This window comes from Balaenoptera acutorostrata, chromosome 11, assembly GCF_949987535.1.
Source record: "Balaenoptera acutorostrata chromosome 11, mBalAcu1.1, whole genome shotgun sequence".
Classification (NCBI taxonomy): domain Eukaryota; kingdom Metazoa; phylum Chordata; class Mammalia; order Artiodactyla; family Balaenopteridae; genus Balaenoptera; species Balaenoptera acutorostrata.
In genome coordinates this window covers 48,594,583-48,616,878 of record NC_080074.1, presented here as the reverse complement: position 1 = coordinate 48,616,878, position 22,296 = coordinate 48,594,583, and the positions used below count along the sequence as shown (strand labels likewise).

Sequence of the window (22,296 nt, the reverse complement as noted above, 5' to 3'; positions counted from 1 at the left end):
TTAGGCACTTTGTGTCATGAAGTACACTAAGTATTTCACATATATTAAGCCATTTAATTTCTTAACGACTTAGTTACGTAGGTAATCTTATTATCCCTGTTTACTGGGGCTATTAGAGATCAACTAGCCCAAGGTCACTGACACAGCTAGTAGGTGCCAAGCTCAAACCCAGGAATTCTGATTCCTATAGCCATCCACATAACCTACTCTTCTTTACTGCCTCTAATAAATGTGATCAATATACAGAGCGGGGGTCCTACTCAATATATATATCACACAAATTGCATGTAACTCTTTTACTAAACAGAGACACATACTATGATGTGACTGCCTCTTTTGGATCAGATTTTCGGAAGCCTGGTTTGTATTTTCACGTTTCCTCTCTGGAGGACCTAAAGTGGGGTGGAAGTTATCTAAGAGTTGACACAAAAGATGAGAGAAGGCAGGTGCAGAAACGACGTTCTCGAATGCTCTAGCAGCTGCTAGAATGCTGGGATCTAGGTTCTATCAGACTCCCCCTCCTCCCATCCATCCCCCCAGAGACAACAGACACGCACGAGCGCACACACACACCCACACACCCACACACAGACACACACGTTGTAAGGTACATATGCACGCCGAGTGTCAGGTTGGTTCTAGCTGTCCTCAACTCACATCGAAGGTTCATTTTTCGACTCCTGGAGAGCCCAATACACTCGAAGTGAACCCGAGAACCCAGGGCAACAAGGCTTAGCGCCAGCTCGCCCTGTTCCCAAGGAAACCGCCCGCGGAGGCACCTGGGGCCCGTGCCGGGCACCTGCTAAAGCCCCGGCTGTCGCCAGGGGGCGCGGGAGCGCGTCGGCCCCAGCGGCCCCACGCCCGCCCCGCCCCATCCCATCCCCGCCTTCCCTCCGCGGGGCCGGACCGCTCCCGGCTCCCAGCCCCGCTCCCGGCGCAGGCGCAGTCCCACGCTCCCGCGGCGGCTCCCCCCGGTAGTGCACCCGCCGCGGCTGAGTGTAGCGGCGTCGGCCCGCCGTTCTCCTCCGCTTGTGACTCCTTCGGGGCGCGTTGTGTGCGGTTCTGCACGCGCCCCTGAGCGCCGGCCGCGGCCGCGGTGGGTTGGTCAGGTGAGTGCGGCCGCGGGAGGGAGAGGCCCGGGGCGCGGAGCACCGCCCCCCTCGGTGCCCGCGCGCCCGCCGCCCGCGAGCCGGCCTGGAGGGGCGGCCGCGGCAGGTGCAGGTGAGGGCGCGGCGCGCGGGGACCCGGCCGACTGTCCTGGCCCAGCGAGCGCGCTCCCCCGCCTGGGCTCGCAGGCTCCGGGACCCCGGCGGAGGCGGCGGCGGGGGCTCGGCGCCTCGGGGCATCTGGGCGCCCCCTGGGGCCGCTGGTGGGCGTCGGGCGGCGGCGGCTCCTCCCCTGTCCCCTGGGCCCCGGCGCGTTACTCATTAACTGCGCGGTCCCGAGCGCTGAGGCTGGGAGCCCGGCGCCCGGTTACCTGTCGGCTGGGCGCGCGCGGCCGGGAGCTGGGGGCCCGGGGTTGCGGAGGGGGCTGTAAGGGGAGTTCGCGAGCAAGTCTGGAGGCCGGCGCTGGACGGGGCGAGGCAGTAGGCGTGGACCGGGGGTCTTAGGAGACGGCGAGCGGGGCACCGAGGCGAGGCGTAGAGGTCACCCTCGGGAGGTTTCGGCGAAACCTGGTGGGCAAGAGCCAGCACCCGGAATCGCGCCTTAGGAGGCAGCTCAGTTCAGCCTGACTTTTGTTTCGGGGAGTTGAGGCGAGCTGCACAGACGTAATTGTAATTACACAGCTCTTCCAGCGTGGATAACTCGCTCCGACCGCCCGGGGAAAAGGGAGCTTAATGGACTCTGGAAGTGATGGTGGTAGGTGGAATCTGCAGCACGTGAAGAGTTGTCAGTTGTTATGGGATTTAAAAAAGAAAAAAATATCTGTAATGGCTAAAGGGTAAGGTCTTGAAAATTAAGAGCGCTCATTTAATACTGATTCCGAAGAGGCAGTTTAGTTTCGTGGAAATGTAGCATATTCCGAGGCTACCTGTTTCCTACTCTTCTGTTTCCCCCTCCAACTTATTCCTTGCTGGGTAGGGAAACAGCCATGTAATCTTTTGCCGTGGAATGATTACATAATTGGAGGAGAGGCCGATAAGAGGATTAAAAACAAAACCGTTCTATTGTAAATCTATTGAAAGACCTGGTTTCTGTTCATTATCCTCATTCGTATTTTGTCGTTCATGCCCTTTTAAAGAAAAAAAAAAAGGTGAGTGGCACTTCAAGGAGAAAAGAGGCAGAATAGATTTGTAGACCAATCATAGTAAATATTTGATACTGGTAAATATTCCACCACTTTTATGGGGCCTTGTTCTGTTAACATTTGCTATTTATTTACTAGTGCCGTGCATTTTGATAGGACACTTCATGTTTGGACAGATACGTACCCTAAATATGGTTTATGTGATATAATCCTAAAGCCCTTGTGGAATGTATAGAAATAAACTTAGCAGTTAAACAGTTTTACTACAGTAGTGTATGTCTTACTATTAGAAGAAAAGCCTTTTCATTTTTTTCTTTTTCCATTTCAGTAGTATTATATATTAGTACATACCTTTGTGAACCAAAGTGGGTACATTTAGTATAACTCTTCCTTGTGTGTTTGGCGAACACCTCATCTGTGTTGTGGAATGCCGCTGACTTTTCACCAGGATGGATATTTGATGTTCAGCTGCTTTGTGAATTTGCTAATTCGTGGAGTTTCTAATTAGATCCAGCTGTACTTTTTGAATTGGTGTAGTTATGCATGTGCTTCCTTTGATGATATTATTTTCCTTTAATTTTCACTAAACCCTCAACCTCTGCAACACACGCATAGACACTCTACAAATAATTTTTTAAATTGAAAGAGTCTTAGAAGACAATCTACATCATCATCTTGTTTTTTGATATGGCAGAACAAAAACTTGTAGGTTACAGTAGTTTCACGTGTATTATTGTAGTTAGTTTACCCTTTTCCCCCTCCCTTTCTGAGCAGGACTCGCTGAACCAATTTTAATGAAAAACTGTCTATTTTTAAAGTTTTAGCTCCATTACTTACCATGCATATGACCTTGAGTAAAGCATTTAACCTCTGAGCTTATTTTCTCCATTTGTAAATGGATGTAGTGTTAGGTTGAACCATATGAATTTGCCAGTATTCAGCTGTTTTTAATAGGGCTCAACCTAACGTGAACTTCATAATGGTGGGATGAGAATTAAATGAGATACTCCACGTGGGAGGTGGAGGAGGGGAACAGATGTTAACGCAGCAGTGTGCCGTGCGTCCTGCTTGTTGCTTCAAGTACCTTGACTCCTCTCGTCCTCAGCACATCCCTGGAGTATAGGTGGTGTTGTTGCATGTTACAAATCAGGAAATTGAGGGTCAGAGAAGTGAAATAACTTGCCTCTGGTTACTTAGTTGTCAGTGGTCCTATAGTTGACTAATGGCAGAGCCAGGATTAAACACTGGGAGTGACTGCCCAAAATGGAACTCCGACCAGTTTTGCTCCTTCCATTCCTGAACTACACCTTCTGTAAAAGAGCTTTGTGACTATAAGAAGACACATAGATGAAAAGTGTTATTATTATTTATATTTCTGGTTAAAAAATATCCAAGTTTTCTGATGATGGTGATACCGGCACTGCTGCTACTACTACAGAGTCTAGAGCTTATGGTGTATCAGATGCTGGTGTAAACAGTATGTCAGCTCATTTATTCTCAAAGTGACCTAGGAGTTAGGTAATACTTTATCCCATTTTATAGTTGGGAAGATTGAGGCACTGAGAGGTTATGGAGCTTAAGGTCCTTATGGTGATGGATGCTTAAGGTCAAAGCTAATTAAGTGAGGGCACTAAATTGGGAGTCTGGTAGTTCGTCTTTGATGTCCATGATCTTAACCACTACACTCTACTACTTCTTCATGCATAGGTTGTAATACTGAAGAATTGGTTTTAATTTAGCTTTTATGAGATACTTAATATTAGTGTAATAAGTAATTCTTAATGTATCGCTGGAGATTTTTAAATCAAATATTCATTGAGTATCTACTCTGCAAGTCACAGTGGGAGTTAAAGGAAAGACTATTTAAGGCATCTGGAAGGTAGGCTGTGTAATCATTTCCATATCTTTTGTAAGTTCCTCAAAATTTAGAAAGCACTTTCACATATGTATGTTGTTGTTGTAATTTTAATGAGTGCCAGATAAGACACAGTGCTAGAATAGTTGGAGAGTGGGGAGGAAGGAAGGATGAGTTGGTAGAGATACTTGTGTGTTGAGGGAAAGCTTTGAGGATATTCTGAGGGAAGTGTACCTTTTCAAACTAAACCTTTGCCCTATATAGTGCTAGTCAAGATGTAGTTCAACAAAGGCTAGTCAGTTGGTTACTAAATGAATTACCTAAATACACCTGATATCCTAAAATAAAATATCTGAGTCTTTGAAAACTCCTTTCTAGCTAGTTTCTCTTTTTTTTTCTGTACTGCTGTCCTTACCTTTGCCATGTAGTACGTATCTTTTTTTTCTTTTATGCTTCCAAAGCATGGAGTATATGCCTTTGTTTTGGTATTTATTTTGATATTTACATTGTGTTTGTAAACATTTGTTGACAATGAGATGTCTTTTTCTAGTGTACACATGCTTTGGGGGCAGGGCTTTAATTCATCTTACCCCATTTTATAGCTTTAGCATTGGGCCTGGAACCCAGTAGGTACTGTGCTGTTTGGTGATGGATGGTCAGCGAGAAAAAATGTTAGGATGTATTGAAATTGACCTAGCAGTAGAAATGGAAATGAATGTTCAAAGTGGGAATTGAGGGGACTAAGGGAAGAGAGGGGTTACTTACAACAGGTAACATTAACTTGCCATCTCTGTTTCCCTTCTGCTTTCCCTTTCAACGTAAAGTTAAGTGAGGTAGTTTCATAAGCTTCAATTGTATATAGAAAAAAGTGAAAAAGTAAAATTGGTTTATCTTAGGATATCAACAACACAAAATTCCATAGCTATAACCATAAGCTAAGATTACTTAGATCAGAGGGAAAAGAATGGAAATTATTGAAATAGTTCAAGTTTGAGAGATTTGTTGCTTATAGTTAACAACTGTAAAGGAGTATACTGATGATAGCTTAGAACCAATTAAATAAGTGAATTGTCATTTGATGTGTCCAGATAATAGTATTGAGTGTTTGTGGGCATCTGATTGACAGATCAGGATAAAGTATAAAAGAACAACTAAAGTAAGTTAGAAAAACAGTAAGTAAATGTGCATTAATTAATTTCCTGTTGGGAAGAGAATTATATTTGAACACTATACCTCAGAAGGACTTGTTTTCCCCTTCCTTCTCCTTTATCTAGGATAAACAAGGATCCCTTCTGTTTTGTAAGACAGACTCCTTTCTGTGCTCTTGTTATTTTCCCCACCATTTATTCCTTCTTAGATCTTTATAGATATTATACATTTGTGTTATGCTTTACAATCTTTAGAACATTTTTACATTGACAGTTAAGCCATTTGATTTTCTCAAATGTAGGCAGGGGAGATAACACCACTGTTATAGATGTTGAAACTGAAGCTCAGAGAAATTAAGTGACTTGCCCAAGTTCACACAGCCAGTTAATAACAGAATCTGAACTAGAAAGAAGGTTTTCTGAAGCTCGTTTGATCAAATGCTCAGGTTTCCCCAAACTTTAGAAATTCAGTTTCATCAGTCTTGCTACAGGGTACTTACTGTTTTATCTCTAATTTTTAAAGGTGGCCTGGAGTCACTATCTCTACTCTTCGCTGCTCTGCTATTTATTCCCTCTCTAAAGACTCTTATTGTTTATTTATCCAGTCAATATATACTTCAGTGCCTATTGAATATTTAGTTGACACATATTCTTACATACATAAGATAAAGAGGCTTCCACTTTTAAGAGAAAGAAACCTGGAAAACAATTATTTTTTACGTTTTTGTTCCAAGAATTTGTAATTAAATACAGTGTTAGTAACCCAGTAAGTTCTGAGAATTTTCTGAAAACCTTTAATTTTAAGAATCTGCAGTAAATAACATCTCTCAATATGTTAGGTTGTACATTTAAATCCTGTGGAATTAGTAAATGGAAATTAATTTGTGGTCTGTTTTAATAAGAGTGGGAAGATTGTGACTAATATTTCCCTTGGGTTATGAATTAAATTCACACTTATAAACATAGCCTGCTTCCTAAAATGTAAATGTGAAATTTTTTTTTTTTTTACTACAACCAAAATGTTAGTTTGGAAAACCAACTTTATAATTATAGGGAAAGCTAATGAGAAAATTATTTTTTATATATACACCTTTTTGTTTTGTTTTTTCTTCCTTTATATAGTATTTGAATAAATCTCAAAACTTTCTAATTATTGAGAATTTAAAATACAATAAGTAGATGCAGAAGTATGATGACCCTCAAATTTCCCATCATCTAGCCCATCAGCAACGGTCAGTCCTGCCCCATATACTTCCCTGTATTATTCCCCCTCCTGTACTATTTTGAGCAAATTCCAGGAATTGTATAATTTCATCTGTAAATATTTCAGTATGTATCTCTAAAAGATAAGGGCAGTTAGCTACAATACTATGACACACTTTAAAAAATTAACACTAATTCCTTAGTATCAAATATCCACACTGTTTTTGAGTACATCATAAGGCCACTATAGTAAAATCAGGCTTCTGTTGATTTTTATTTATATGCTATTCCTCCCCTCCCCATCAAGAACTATAAGGGGCTGAATAAGTATTTATTTTAAACCCCAGCAAGGCAGCAAAATAGATAAGGAAATGATGATAGCAAAGAGAATATAGGAAAAAAAACAGAAAGAACACAAAGTAATAGCAAATGCTCATTTCAACAGCGGTGCATTAGAGAAACTTTAGTTTTTTCTTTCTGAAATTAAACAAGCGTTCAGAGATTAAATAGGATTCTTCTATTTGGATTGTTCTCTTCTTACGGTTGGTTGGGTAAGACTGCCTTAGAGATCCTCTGTCTTGATGTAACCTTTATCTGAGTCTTACCCCTGACCTCCAATCAGTTTTACCTTTTAAGTGATTCTCAAATGTAGTGGAGTCAGGTGTTGGAGTCAGATGTACCAGGGCTTGAATCCTAGTTCTGTTGTTTATTGACTGTTTGACCTCGACAAGATTAATCTCTCTGTTCCTCAGTTTCTATACCTGTAAAATAGACATAAGAATCATTTCAAAGGGATGCTGTGAGGAATAACAGAATAATGTACATAATGTATATGTGTATATGTCACACATATAGAATGTAATAACATAATGCATATGTGTGTATATGTAGAAATATAAACGAATTGTTCTGAATGTTTTTCATATATATAGATAAATATGCCTCCGTCCCCTCATTTGCGATGCGTGATCTTGGCATTAGATCAGACCTTCATAATCTCTTGCCTAGCCTGTTGCAATAACCTCTTAACCAATTGCCTCTAGTCTCCTCTCTCTAGTTAAAGTCCTCGGGAGTCATTTTTCTAATGACATCACAGTACATCTGTACTTCCTAAAACGTAGATCCGAGCATCTCTTGGATAAACTCCAAGCAGCATTTTCCATGTTAAATGAAGCTTTTAATTATCTGTCGCATATCTGCCTCTCCAGCCTGATTTTCTGTCACTCTTTTTTTTTTTTTTGGTTAATTTCATTAGTGCCAAACCCTTATTCCTTGACTGTCCTGTCGTATTTCCTTGCCTAGCCCACCTACAGACTCTTATTCAGCATTTCAAATCTAACTTATATTTTATTTCTCCTTGAAACATTCTCTTCCTCCTCTCCCCCCAACCCACAGGGTAATCATTTAGTGGCTCATGATAGGCTATGCACCTTCTTTTTACTCCATTTTCATATCTGTGTTCTCAGAACTTAGTACCAGCATTTGCCCTGAGGAGTTGAAGCTGGCAGACATCTTCCATTCCAACTAGAATAAACATAATTGATAAAAATTATTAAGTACACTTATTTTATACTAAAAATAATATATGTATAAAATATATTTAATAAGTATATAAATCATTAAGATTTTTTTTAGGCTTTCATTAAATGAGTTAATACACGTGAAGTTCTTAACACATAGTTAACTGACACATAGTTAACTTTCAGTAAATATTGACTGCTGTTTTTGCTGTGATAGTGCTGACTTCTGCAAAGAAGAAATAACATGCAATGCATACTAGAAATCAGAAACAAATGGTTTTGATTAACTTTTTTTAAATTGGAAATCAGCTTTATTACTTAAAGCTGAGTAATAATAAAGCCACCCAAGCTGTGTTGGTAATTCACCCATAAGAATTTAATGCTGTCATCCTTTTTACTCATTTTTAGTGATCCTTGACAAGTTTAGTTTATGAATTGGGATAACCTCCGTTTGAAATTAGTTTTTTAAATTACTTATTACTTAACGCAAAGAGTACTACTGCTTAAAAATAGTTTATGTTATTCATATAAGAACTCTGAATATAAAATAAATCTTAAAGCTTCCATGTACTATTTGAAAGAGCAAAAGATTTTCAGATTAGTCTGATTGGCAGCTCGTTACCAGCTAAGTTAAACATTTTATGGAAATTTCACACGCTTGATAAAGGGACTACATTTAATCTTAAAATAATCTCCTTTTTGGGAGTGACTGTAATTTAAACAATGTGTTGTAGGTAGAGGCACTGCTCAGAGGTGCTCTACTCTGCGAAATACTACTTGCATTTCTCTTTTAATTCTCACCCTGTGAGGAAGAAAACCGAGCTACAGATTTCCAGATGAGAGAACCTAGGCACACATTGGCCCAGTAACTTGATAGAAGCAGAATTCAGACCTGCCACTCTCAGGTTTGGGTCTTATGTTCCTAGCCTGTGCTCCAGTTTATGCAACATTTGTATTTTCCATAAATACTTTGCTTTCATACCTTAGACATGCCTGGAAAGTCCTTCCAGGGGATTTATCTTTCTCATTATTTCCTACCCTTCTTTGGGTCTTTTCTTTGGCTTCACTTTTTCTGGGAGTCCTTTCCTTCTGATTTATTTGCCCCTCCTGTGTGGTCTCTTAGTAGCCTTTGCATATTCTATGGCATTTATCACACTATCATTGCCACTGTCAGTGTCTCCTACTATATTGATACTATTTGGGAGCAGAGGTGATTTATCCTCTTCTTTCCCCAGAGCCTGGCACATAGTAGACTCACAGTGAATATTTGTTGAAATAGTTGAGTGTTTATAGGAAAAATAGGGTGGATGTTGCAGGGATGATGGATTTTAATTCAGCTTAAGGAGAAACATTTTTACATGAACCATCTAACAGTGGAAAGGCAAAGCAATTCTAGTGGTAGTAGTGTGGTGTGGTGGTGAAGAGCTAGGACTCTGGAGTCCAGCAGACATAGGTTTTATTTATTTATTTTTTATTTATTTATTTTTAAAGTCTTCTATTGAATTTGTTGCAATATTGCTTCTGTTTTATGTTTTGGTTCTTTGGCTGTGAGGCATGTGGGAGCTTAGCTTCTGGACCAGGGATTGAACCTGCACCCCCTGCATTGGAAGGCGAAATCTTAACCACTGGACCGTCAGGGAAGTCCCAGACATAAGTTTTAATACTGGCTACCCTAAGCTGCAGCTTCCTCAACTGTACATGTACTGGAACTATACCTGATATTTAGTAAATGCTCAGTAAATGTTAGCTGTTATTATGAGAGAAACCACCCTATAATCCTTTGTGACTGCGGGGGACTGGTAGTTTGATGGCCCAGCTCCCCATACCCTCCTTCTCCCCCTGGATTATTTTGAAGCAAATCCAGGTAATTTTATTTCATCTATAAATACTTTCGTGTGTATCTCTAAAAGGTAAGATTTTTTTTTTCATGTAACCATAATACCATTATCTCTAAAAATGGACAAAAATTCATAATAATATCAGTAATATCCAGTGTTCAAGTTCCCTTTATTGTCTTATAATATGATTTTACAGTTGGTTAATTCAAATAAGAATTCAAACAAGGTCCATACATTATATTTCATTATGTCTCTTAAGTCTATAAATTCCCTCTTTTTTTCCACTTTTATTTATTGAAAAAACCAGGTGGTTTATCCTGTAAGAGTTTCCCAAAGTCTAGATTTTGCTGTCTTTGTCCATATGGTATTGTTTTTGATATGTTCCTGTAGGCTCTGTATTTCCTATAAACTGATGAAGACGTTATTTTTAGTATGTTCCTCTAGCCTCTTTCCTATAAACTGATAAAGACCTAAAGGCTTGATTGGATTGGGATCTTTTTTTTCTTATTAGGGGGGCAAGAATGCTTCATGGATGGTGGTAGTGTTCATTTCCCGTTTTACCACATAATTCTCATAATGTCTGATTTTCTCCCTTTTTGTGATAATAATGTCATCAGTGAGTTCAGGTACTGTCGTTCTGATCCATTAATTATAAAGTGCCCCAGATTTTACCTTAGGGTTTTAATAGTTATTGATAAGTGTTGCCTAGACTCATTATTTCATTAGGATTGCAAAGTTATATTTATTAAGTGGGATGCTTTTAAAAGAAGGATTTTTCCTCATAAACTATTTAGTTCTTTAATGTATAGGAAAGTCAGGGTAAATACTGGATTCTTTCCTTTATTTTACCAGTTTTCAAAATAGTGAATTTGTTCCATAGCACTGATCAAAAGGGACCAGTGAGATTTTTTTGTTTTGTCTTATTTTTAGTATAATCATGAACTCATGGGTTTAGAATTATTTTTTGTTCTTTACAGGTATTATCCTTTTTGATGGTCAGATTGTCCCATCTTTGTTTAGTGGGAGTCCTTTTGATACCACTCCAGTAGTCTCTGATAGCTTTCTTGCTTCCTGGTAAAACAAGATGTTGCAAGGTCCTTTTGTACATTACTGCCCCGGGCTTGGAATCAGCCATTTCTCCGAGGAGCCCTTGTTCTTTTTTCGTAGGAAATGGTATTACTCTGGGCACAAGGGGTACTCATTGCTCCTGAGTTGGTTGCTGTTGTTATACCTTTTCAGTGGATAAAGGTAGACATCTTTTTAAATAGAAAAAATTTCCCTCTTATTTCTCTTTTTTTTTTTTTTCCCTCTTATTTCTGATTCAAATTTAGGACTTCAGAGTTTTAAGGTCCTTGATTTTGTATTTGTATCTCTTTTCTCATAGGTTGAAATTCTTAGTTTTGAATGATATTAATATAATTTGTTTTATCTTTTATAATAGTTTCAGAATAGCAGTATCAACATTACTTACTAATATGATTACTGAAAATAGTATATGATTTTTTTAACTTCCTTTTGACCTTAGAATATATTCCACTAGGGATATACAGTTTTATTACTATGTTTTAAAATCATTTGAAATAGTTCTTTTTGATGTTGGTTAAAACTACCATGTCAGTACACAGCTAGATTCATTTGTTTTATTTTTAGATATTCTTTTTTAAAATCTAATTTTGTTTTATCATTTACGTGGTTCCAAGTTCAAATTCAAATCAACAAAGTAGGGTACATTTGGAAAAGTATAGCTTTTATGCCTGTCTCCTCTTCCTGTTCTCGCCCTTTCCTAAAGGTAACTGTTTTTGTTTTTTTTTTTTTTTAATTAGTTTTTGGTGTATCCTTCCATTTCTAAAATATGAAACATATGAAACATATGAAAAAGTATATATATAATTATATATATATAAATAAGTTTGTATTTTCTCCTTTCTTAGATAAAAAGTAGCTTACTACTTTTACTTGTCTTATTTTCAATGCTTTTTTTTTATTGAGTATGAGAGAGTACAGTTTTTCAGTTTAATGAATGAGGGGTTTTTTTCTGTATTTTATGATGAAATTATATGGTATATTGGTGCTTGTGTTTGGGAATTTTTCGAAGTTCTGGGAAAGTATTAGTCACAATTATCAAAGTACTATTGTAGGAAAGAAAAAAATTGGGAAGAGAGATTGGATTCAGATCGTAGAAGACCTTGATTTTCTGGATAACAAGTTTGGAATTTATTCTGTAGACAGTGGGAAATCAGTAAAGGTTTATAAGGTTTCTTTATATTTTTCAAGTGAAAAACTTGAGTGGTATACTTTTTAGTTTTCATGTAAATTTTTTATATAATTGTGTAGTTGCATGAAATATTTTTTACTGATGGAGAAACTGAAGCATACGTGTTATTATTAACAGCTGACTGATAACAGATGTTTATTTGTACTCTGTGCCAGTTACATAGTACACTACTAAATACTTTATGTGGATTGTCTGCCTTAATCCTCACAGCAACCTGGAGAAGGGAGGGAATATTATTATTCCCATTCTCATCCCATTAGAGGAGAAATTTAAGGCTTAGAGAAATGTAATGCATTATCCTGGATTGGATCTTGGGCCTATCCAGAACATTATTAGGATAATCAGTGAACTTTGATTGGGGTCAGTTGTTTAGATGGTAATAGTGATCAGTGTTAACATCCTGATTTTGGTGATGGTTTACTTAGGATATATACACTGAGATATTAAGGGATAATGGGCATCATGCTTAAAACCTATTCTCAAATGGTTTGAAAATGTTAACAGTTTCATAATCTGGGTGAAATATATACAGGAGCTCTGTAACTCTTATGTAAATTTGAAATTATTTCAGAATAAAAGAAAAATACACTGACTCATCCAAAGTCAGAGCCAGTATGAGGCAGAACAGAACAGTTAGTTGAACTAATAAGCACATGTGTCTCTATCTTTACTGCCTCTTCTCCTTATTCTAACCAAAGTCACATATGATAGCAAAGTTAAAAATATCAAGCAAATTTTTATTCATTCCTCATTGTTAAATATTTATTAATTAATCATTGTAACAGTGTTAGCCATCACTTTCAAGTTTATTCTGAATCAGATTGTTTGCCTTTTGTAGTGTTTATAGTCTGAGATCACTTAATAAATTTTAAATGATTGTAGTTTCTTTCCTTTGCTCTCTCTTTTCATTGTAAGTTTATAGTTTATAATGGACTGTTAAACACATTTTATAAGTATACATCTTAATTTAATTTTAAATGTCACTATCTCAAAATAATTTCCTACTTTTTGTTTTAACATAGGTTATCCTATGATGAGGCATTTGCTATGGCTAATGACCCCTTGGAAGGCTTCCATGAAGTAAACCTTGCTTCACCTACTTCTCCAGACCTTCTTGGTGTGTATGAACCGGGAACTCAAGAGCAGACTACCTCACCAAGTGTCATCTACCGGCCACATCCTTCAGCTTTATGCTCCGCCCCTATCCAGGCTAATGCCTTAGATGTTTCCGACCTTCCTACACAACCTGTGTATTCATCCCCCAGACGTTTAAATTGTGCAGAAATACCTAGTGTCAGGTAGGAGATCATCAAAATGCTTGTTTTAGAGTATTGTATTAAACAAACGAAGTTTGCTTGGTTAACTTATTTTAAGTTTTATTGTTTTAGAAAATTTGAATAATATAAGGTGGTGCATGAAGAGCAATACATGTTAATCCTCAAGACCAGGGGTCACAAACTTTTTATGTAAAGGGCCAAATAGTAAATATTTTAGGCTTTGTGGGCTACACAGTCTCTGTTGCAACTGTTGGACTCTGCTGTTAAAGTGTGAAAGCAGCCGTAGACAGTATGTAAATGAATAAGCTCCAATAAGACTTTATATATAGACACTGAATTTTGAATTTTATATAATTTTCTTGTGCCACAAAATATTATTGTTTTTTTTTCAACCACTGAAAATGTAAAAATCATTCTTGGCTTGTAGGCCTTAAAAAACAGGTGGCAGGCTGGATTTATCCTGCATTTAGTTTGCAGACCCCTGTTCTAGAGTAGTACTATCCAATAGAACTTTCTGGGTTGATGAAAATGTTCTGTTTCTGTGCTGTTTAATATGATAGCCATTAGACCTATGTGGCTATGAAGGACTTGAAATGTGGTTGCTTTGGCTCAGGACATGCTATTAATTAGATATAGTGGTGAACAGATTGGATAATGCAGTTATAGACGTGTGTTTATGCCAGTTATATTTAAGCACATGCTGATGTTTTTTTAACTCTCCTTTACAGCATCCATGTTACAGACCCAGCACCTTGTTCTACCTCTGGAATCACAGCTGGGTTAACTAAATTAACTACAAGAAAGGACAACTGTAATGCAGAGAGGGAGTTTTTACAGGGTGCTACCATAACAGAGGCTTGTGATGGCAGTGATGATATTTTTGGGTTGAGTACTGATAGTCTGTCCCGCTTACGAAGCCCATCTGTTTTGGAAGTTAGAGAAAAGGGCTATGAAAGATTAAAAGAAGAACTTGCAAAAGCTCAGAGGGTAAGCAAAAAGATATTTTATTCTTCCATATGTTATATTCAAAATTAATATTTATCCATGGGGGGGGCAACTCAAGTGAAATCATTACAGTTCTACACTTATCTTTTGCATATGCACAGTCTTAGCTCCTGTTGGGCAGCATTTAGGAATCTGTGAAATTGAGTAGTAAAGAAGCTCATCTTAGAGTACAAACTAGAAAAAAGAGATTCTTAAGTTCTTTTTGTGCCCCCCCTACATTGCCTGTTCCCTGTCTTGCATTATCTGTAATGCAGATTTGGTGAGTTATGTTCCATGTGTTGGTTTTTTCCTCTCTGTATGTGATTGACTTTGTGATTATTTGCTTGAAGCCATTCAGTCCAAGTCATTATGTTTTGAGGAACTGTTTTAGTAATAGTGCCTTGCCATTCATCTGGGTTTGAATATTTTCTGTACCTTACCTTGGAGAATTTTCGTCTCCTGGTAATTTGTTCTGTTTCTCAGTTGGTCATCTTTTAAATTTCTATTTATTCCCCAATTTGTGACTATATCTCATTCTTTTTCTGCATCTGTAATTAAATTTTAAAGGGAAATTTGTAGCACTAAGTATTCATACATTAGAAAAAAGGAAAAGTTTCAAATCAACAATCTAGTCTCTCACTTAAAGAAAGTAGAAGAAGAACAGCAAAATAAAACCAAGAGCAAGCAGAAGGAAGGAAATAGTAAAGAACAGAAATCAATGAAATTGACAACAGAAAAACCAGAGAAAATGAATGAAACAAAGTGCTGGTTCTTTAAAAAGATCAGTAGAATTGACAAACCTCTAATAAGACTGATAAAAAAGAACAGAAGACACATTATCAATAGCAGGAATGAAACAGAGGGTATCACTACAGACCCTGCAGACATGGAAAGTATAATAAAGGAATAATATGAACAACTCTATGTATATAAATTTCACAACTTAGGTGAAATGGACCAGTGCACATTTAGAAAATTGAGGCAATAGGGAAAACATTCTATGACATGATTTCCAGCATATTATGACATTTTACAAACATATATTCCCATCTTCTCCCCACCAGACTTTTCTCTCAAGAGCATAACATTGATTTTTGTATCCCCAGTGCCTAGAATAATACAGGACGATGCCTGGCATATATGTCTCTTTATAATGCTTCAATGAATGGCTAATGGTTAAACATCCATGAAGATATGCTAAAACATTTTTGGTTGAATGTATATTTATCAGAAAGAAAAATCAATAGCCTTCTTAATCTTTTCCCAAAGGTAGGGGGTGTGGTGAGATGTGGCTATATTTGGCATCTGTCATTTGGCTCAGACTCTCATCTTAATACAGAGTATTAAGTGAAATAACAATTTATATACAGGTAAACTATTGAACATATATATCCATCTTTGGGAATACATTGTGGTTACTGATTGGTCAGAATATATTGCTAATTTCTTAGCTCAAGTTTGGAGTTATTTTTGAAATTTTTAGTTTGTTGTATTTAGAAGTACTGTCGAGGTAATTGAAATGATAATGATGTGTGAACACATGCATATGGTGAATTTTATTATGAAGAGTATAAGATAGTATTAATACTTACTTAGAGCTCAAGACTTGAAAAGGACTGTTGAATATGAAAATACTTCCTGAATTAATGGCAACTCATGAATCAAAATTATGTCAATAGTCATTCTGTTTATTCTGATTATTCTTTTTAGAGCGGCCAGAAAGTTACCATTTTTCCATCCTTTTACTCTTAACCTGCTTTTGTCTCCCTATTTAAAGTGGGCTTTCTTGAAGGCAGCATATTATTAGATCTTGCTTTTTTATCCTTTCTGATAATCTCTGCCTTTTAATGGTGTGTTTATGTTAGACTATTTACATTTAATGTGGTACAGTTTGGTTTAAATCTGCCATCTTACTATTTGTTTTCTGTTTGTCTCTTCTATTTCTTTTTCCCTTTTTTCTCCTTTTATGCCTTCTTTTGGATTAATTCCATATGTTTTTTTGATTTCATCTTACCTCCTTTGGCTTATTAGCTGTATATCTTCGTTTTGCTAATTTAGTGATTGCTTTAGGGTTTGTAGTATACAACTTTAACTTATCACTCTCTACGTTCTGATAATATTATACTATCTCACATACAGTATAAGAACTTTACAAAAGTATGCAGTTGACCCTTGGACAAAGTGGGGTTAGGGGCACTGACCCCTGTGCAATTGAAAATCTGCATATGACTTTATGTGGTTCTGTATCCGTGGATTCAGCCAACCATGGATTGTGTACTACTGTAGTATGTATTTATTTTTAAAAATCCACATATAAGTGGACACATGCAGTTCAAACCCATGTTGTTCAGGGCTCAACTGTACTTTCGTTTTCCCCTTTCAGTTTTTGTGCTGTGATTGCCATAATTTTACTTCTTTATATGTTTTATTTAAATTCCACAATACATTTAAATTATTTTTTCATTAAACAGCTGGTTATTTTTTAAAGAGATTTAAATATAAGAATCCTCATATTTACCCATATAGTTACTATTTCCAGTGCTCTTCATTCCTTCATGTGGATCCAGATTTCCATCTGATACCATTTTCCTTCTGCTTGGAGGACATCCTTTAACATATTTGTTATGTGTGTGCTGCTGATAAATTATTTTCAGTTGTTGTATATTTTAAAAGGTATTTTTTTTCACCTTTGCTTTTGAAATATAGTTTCACGGGGTAAAGAATTTTAGGTTGATAGTTTTTTTCTTTTAGTACTTTAAAGATGTTGCTCTAGTGTTTTCTAGCTTGCACTGTCTCTCACGAGAAGTCAGCTGTTATCCTTACCTTTGTTTTTCTGCGTGTGATGTGATATTCCTCTTTATCACTGGCTGTAAGCTATTTGATTATGGTATGCCTTGGTGCGGTTCTCTTCGCGTTTCTTGAACTGGGAATTTGTGGAGTTTCTTGAATTTGTGGGTTGTTTGTTTTCATAGAAATTGGGAAATTTGGGCCATTATTTCTTCAAAAACATTTACTTACCTCCCCTATCTCTCCTCTCCTTCAGGACTCCTATTATGTGTACAGTAAACTGCTTAAAGTTGTCCCACAGCTCACTGATGCTCTGTTCATTTATTTTTAAAATCTTTTTTCTCTCTGTGTTTCATTGTGTATAATTTCTGTTGCTGTGTCTTCAATGTCACTACTCTTCTTTTTTCCCCCTGTAGTATCTAATATGTTAATTCTATACAATGTATTTTTTATCACAGACATGTTAGTCTTCATCCCTGAAAGTTTGATTGGGTCTTTTAAGTATTTCATTTGTTTTGTTTAACATGTTTAGTCTGTCTTCTAGCTTCTTGAACATATGAAATACAGTTTAATAACATTTAATCCTTGTCTAATAATGCTTTTATCTCTTCAGGTGAAATGCTGGAACAAATCATAGGCCTCACTTTATTGTTTCCCGTTTCTGGAGGATCACTATCTTTTTTGCCTGATGTCCAATGTCTTAAAAATCATTTCACAATTTTTTTCCTTTTTTTTTTAGTTCTGTCAGGCAGCGTGGTAAATATGATCCCTGGTACTCTATCTTGATTGAGAGTGAAAGTTCTATTTCTTTATTTGTATTGTTTGCTCTGCCCCATCCTAGTTAACCCCAACACAGAAGTCTACACTTAAACATACACTTCAATAATTTTGAGCTTCATGAAGATAAGGATTACATGTGTTTTTGCTCATGATTATGTCTTGAGCACATAATGGCTTCTCAACACATTCTGTCGATTAAATGAATATATACATATGTATGCAGTTACACTGTTGTGTAAGTAGACACACATGCATAATATATTAGTTAGGGATGTGTTAGCTTCTTGTAAGGTACCCCTAAATTTTAGTGACTTAATAGAAGTTCGTTTTTATTCATTTAACACTTTAAAGCAAATGTTCATAGTTCACAGGCAGTTCTTTGTGAAATAATTTGGGGATCTATGTTTCTTCTGTCTTGGATCTTCGTAATCTTTTAGAGTTTTCTTATAGTATCTAACCAGTGAAGTGAAGGGAAAAGAAAACTTGGAGAAAGCACACCTGCTTCTAAAAAGCTTTGACTTAGAAGTGATACACATAACTTTTACTTACATTCCATTGGTGTGAACCAGTTTCATGCTGATACTTAAATGTGTGATGGGCTGGGAAATGTAGCCTTGGTGGAGTAACCACTTACCAGCAACAAATCCATACTCTGTGTAGGGGGAGCAACCATGTGCTTATTGATTTTCAGGTGCAGGGATGCCAGAGGTGGTGATGTAGTCCTTCACTTGTTTGGCCTTCTACAGGTCATTGCTGAAGAACAACTTTTGGTGGAATCCTGAGACAGAAGTTGGGTTTTAGTACATCACTTTTAAAATGTAGATTCCCGGAGTCTACGCCAGATTCTGTTGAAACAAAATTATTGTATTGAGGCTTGAGGATATGCATTTTCAATAAACTACGCTATTGATTCTTTTTTTATATATATATAAATTTATTTATTTTATTTATTTATTTTTGGCTGTGTTGGGTCTTTGTTGCTGCTAGCGGGCTTTCTCTAGTTGCGGTGAGCAGGGGCTACTCTTCGTTGTGGTGTGCGGACCTCCCATTGTGGTGTCTTCTCTTGTTGCAGAGCATGGGCTCTAGGTGCACAGGCTTTAGTAGTTGTGGCGTGCGGGCTCTGTAGTGGTGGCTCGCGGACTCTAGAACGCAGACTCAGTAGTTGTGGCACACGGGCTTAGTTGCTCCACGGCATGTGGGATCTTCCCAGACCAGGGCTCGAACCCGTGTCTCCTTCATTGGCAGGTGGATTCTTAACCACTGTGCCACCAGGGAAGCCCTCCTTTTTGTTTTTTAATTGAAGTATAATTGATTTACAATGTTGTGTTAGTTTCTGGTGTACAGCACCCTATTGATTCTTATATTCACTAAAGTGTGAGACCTACTGATATAAGGTGTTACTTTCAACTTTTAATTATTCTTCCTTAAAAGAGAATGAAAATGACTTAGAAAATAAAATCCAGTGGAATAGCTTGCAGCCAGAGAAAGTCATTCAAAACACATACTCTTACAGATCCATGTTTAGCATGGCCCTACTAACTGTGACCAAGGATGCTTATAAACATTTACTGTGTTCTTTTATGAACAAACATTTCTTGAGTAACCAAAGTTCTCACAGCTTGTATTAGGCCCTGTAGAGGGAAAAATAAATTAGACTTTACCCTACTCTTAAGGTGCTAGTTGGGGAGAAAAGACATGTATGCGTGGTGATGTTTCATTGATCCTTAGTTGTACGTTGTCCCTCATTTTAACATCTCTGAAATCAGTATGAGTTTTGAAATTGCTCCCAGCTAGGCAGCAGTCATAAGAGTTGTCATTGCCTGCTTGCGTGCTAACTTGCCTGTAGCCGTACATGTTGTTACTAAATCAGTTGAATTATGTGAGCTGGGTGCTGAATTACTGGGTTAAATGTCCTAAAAGGATCTCACTACGATAGGACATCAAAACAAAAAGAAAGGTACAAAAGAGAATGACATAGGATAAAAATTTGTGTCTCCATCAGTTTAAAAGAGTTCTTCCTATAAAGTACAAAATGAAAATTCTAAGTGGAAAAAAAAAACCCATCAGATCATAGTTTCATTGCCAACATTTTTTCTTTCTTGATGTATAAAATGTTTATCTTAAAATTAATGAGTCTTAAATTTGATGGAATTTACTTGATCATAGAGTCCTGATTTTCTGCGTTTGAAATATCCCTCAAATTTCTTTTCTCTAGTACTACTACTCTTAAGTCTGTGTCTCTTGCCTGAAATACTTCAGTAATCAACTGCTTTCCCTGTCTCCAGTCTTTTTTTTAACCTAGCCACACTGTTCAAGGTACTGTTTTGAATTGCAGTCTGATTGTCACTGTCCTGTTTAAAATCCTTCAGTGACTTCCCATTGCCTTTGGGATGATTTCCCCTTTTCTTTGTAGTAAGTTCCACTTTCTTAGCCAAGGCTTTTCAGGACTCACCATAAACCTAACTTTCTGACATTATCTAACTGTGGCATTCACCCCTCCCCATCTTTAGCCACTGTGGAATACACTGTTTTAGTCTTTACATTTGGCAGGCTCCTACTTTTTCTAATATGTGCACATCACTACGATAGCCCTTATCAGTTTTCCTTGTGAATCTGTTTAAAGATTTTGCTGCCCTCAGTAGGCTATGGCTTTGTGAAAAGCATGGACTGGGCTTCATTCCTTTTCTCTTGCCAGCACCTAGATGAATGCCTGATGCATTGTTAGCACAAAATTAATGTTTGTCGAAGGAGTGAATTTCGAATAGCTATTTTACAGTATAAGGTACTGATAATGAAAAGTACAAATGGCATTCTAAAAAGTATTCCCATGAAATACAAATTTGAGTTCATATGGGTAGATTGATTTAGACCTAGAAGCATAAAGATAAAGAGTCAGAGATTTATGCCCAGTCCAGGTGGATGAGATCAAATTGGGGAATGAAACAGGAATGAATCAGACCAGTTTAACTCTAGTTTTAGAGTATGGATCAAAGGTAATAACTCTGAAAAGGGAAACTGAGCACATATTGTAGAGGGTCTTTAGTATCAGGGTGAGGTTTACTTTGGTAAATGGTAGGGAATGATTCAAGAATTTGCCTTTGTGAATGATATATGTATTGCTCTGAGGATTGGAAGCTTCTCAAGGGGACAGTATCTTACTTGGTTTTGTATCCTGAGGGATTACTGTAGTACCTACATAGTAGGAAATGTTGAATGAATTGACTTAGTTTTCATATATAATTATAACATTGTGAAATTTTAGAGTTCAGAAGGATCTGGAATTAAACGTATGCATTTACAGAGTTATAAATTAACTCAGGGAGAATTGGCATCTTTATGATGACTTTCTATTCAAGAACATAATATGTCTTTCTTCCTATTTATTTAGGTCTACTTTTGTATTTTGTATTTGAGAGTATTCCATTTTGCGTTGTAGTCTTTAGCATTATGAAGTTTCCTTTATCTACTTTAATGACTTTTGCCCTGCCTAGTCTGATACCAATATTGAGGTCTCTGTTTTGTTTTTATTTGTATTATATTTTTTAGTGCACTTCTATCCATCCTTTTATTTTTAATCTGTCTGAATCACTTAGTTTTAGGTGTGTCTCTTGTATAGAGAATAGAGATGGATTTTGCTTTTTTAGCCGATCTGAAAATCATTTTCTTTTAATAAGTGAGTTACACACATTTGTATTTATTGATAAGTATTCTGCATTGGGGCTTGTTTCTGTCACATAGCTTTCAAATGTCTACTCTAGGAATACAATTCTTTTCACTCTGTGCTCTGTTTTCTTTGTGCAATCTTCCTTTTTTTCCTATTTGGTATTTTGGAAGGTTTGATTTCCATCCTAGTTGTTACCTTTAATCAAAGAATTTCTCTTAGCCTTTCTTTAGGTACTGACTTTGTTCCCTACTATAAGCAATACCGTAAAATTATCTAGTAACTATTTCTTTCCTTCTCCTCTATCATTTAATTTTAGTTACAGGTATTATCTTAATGTTAATCTCTATGGTGTTAAATATGTTTAGGTTTATACTAATTGATTTGTGAGCCTCAAGTTATATCCCTTTATTCCCAGTTTATATTTAAGAAGTTAGTGAATTTAGTTTCACCTTTCTCCTATTTTGTTGGGGTTTTTTTGTTGTGTTTTTTTGTGTGTGTTATTTTTACGTTTCTAAAACTTATAACATTTATGTAACTGTTTTCTCAACTTTATCCCCATTTAAAAAAACAGACTTTTTTTAGAGCAATTTTAAGCTCATAGCAGAAATTGAGAGGAAAGTACAGAGTTGCTATATATCCCCTTTCCCCACATATGCATAGCCACTCCCACTATCAACATCTCACCCCAGAATGGTACAGTTGTTACTGTTGGTGAAC

The 22,296-nt window shown here is 37.0% G+C and overlaps 1 protein-coding gene across 3 annotated transcripts in view; it reads left to right on the top strand.

The window, feature by feature from the left end:
- Positions 1–952: 952 nt before the first annotated feature.
- The window catches only part of RAB3IP (RAB3A interacting protein), a 48,972-nt gene continuing 27,628 nt past the window's right edge, over positions 953–22,296 (top strand). Inside the window, exons 1-3 of one of the 3 annotated variants that reach the window (XM_057557269.1) lie at positions 953–1,109; positions 13,110–13,385; positions 14,093–14,351. In XM_057557269.1, the coding sequence (XP_057413252.1) occupies positions 13,135–13,385; positions 14,093–14,351 (510 nt within the window). In that variant the 5' untranslated portion in view covers positions 953–1,109; positions 13,110–13,134. Of the gene's footprint in view, positions 1,110–1,203; positions 1,222–1,697; positions 1,861–13,109; positions 13,386–14,092; positions 14,352–22,296 lie in introns of those variants that run through there. The other 2 variants (XM_057557270.1, XM_007195027.3) reach the window with 2 other exon arrangements.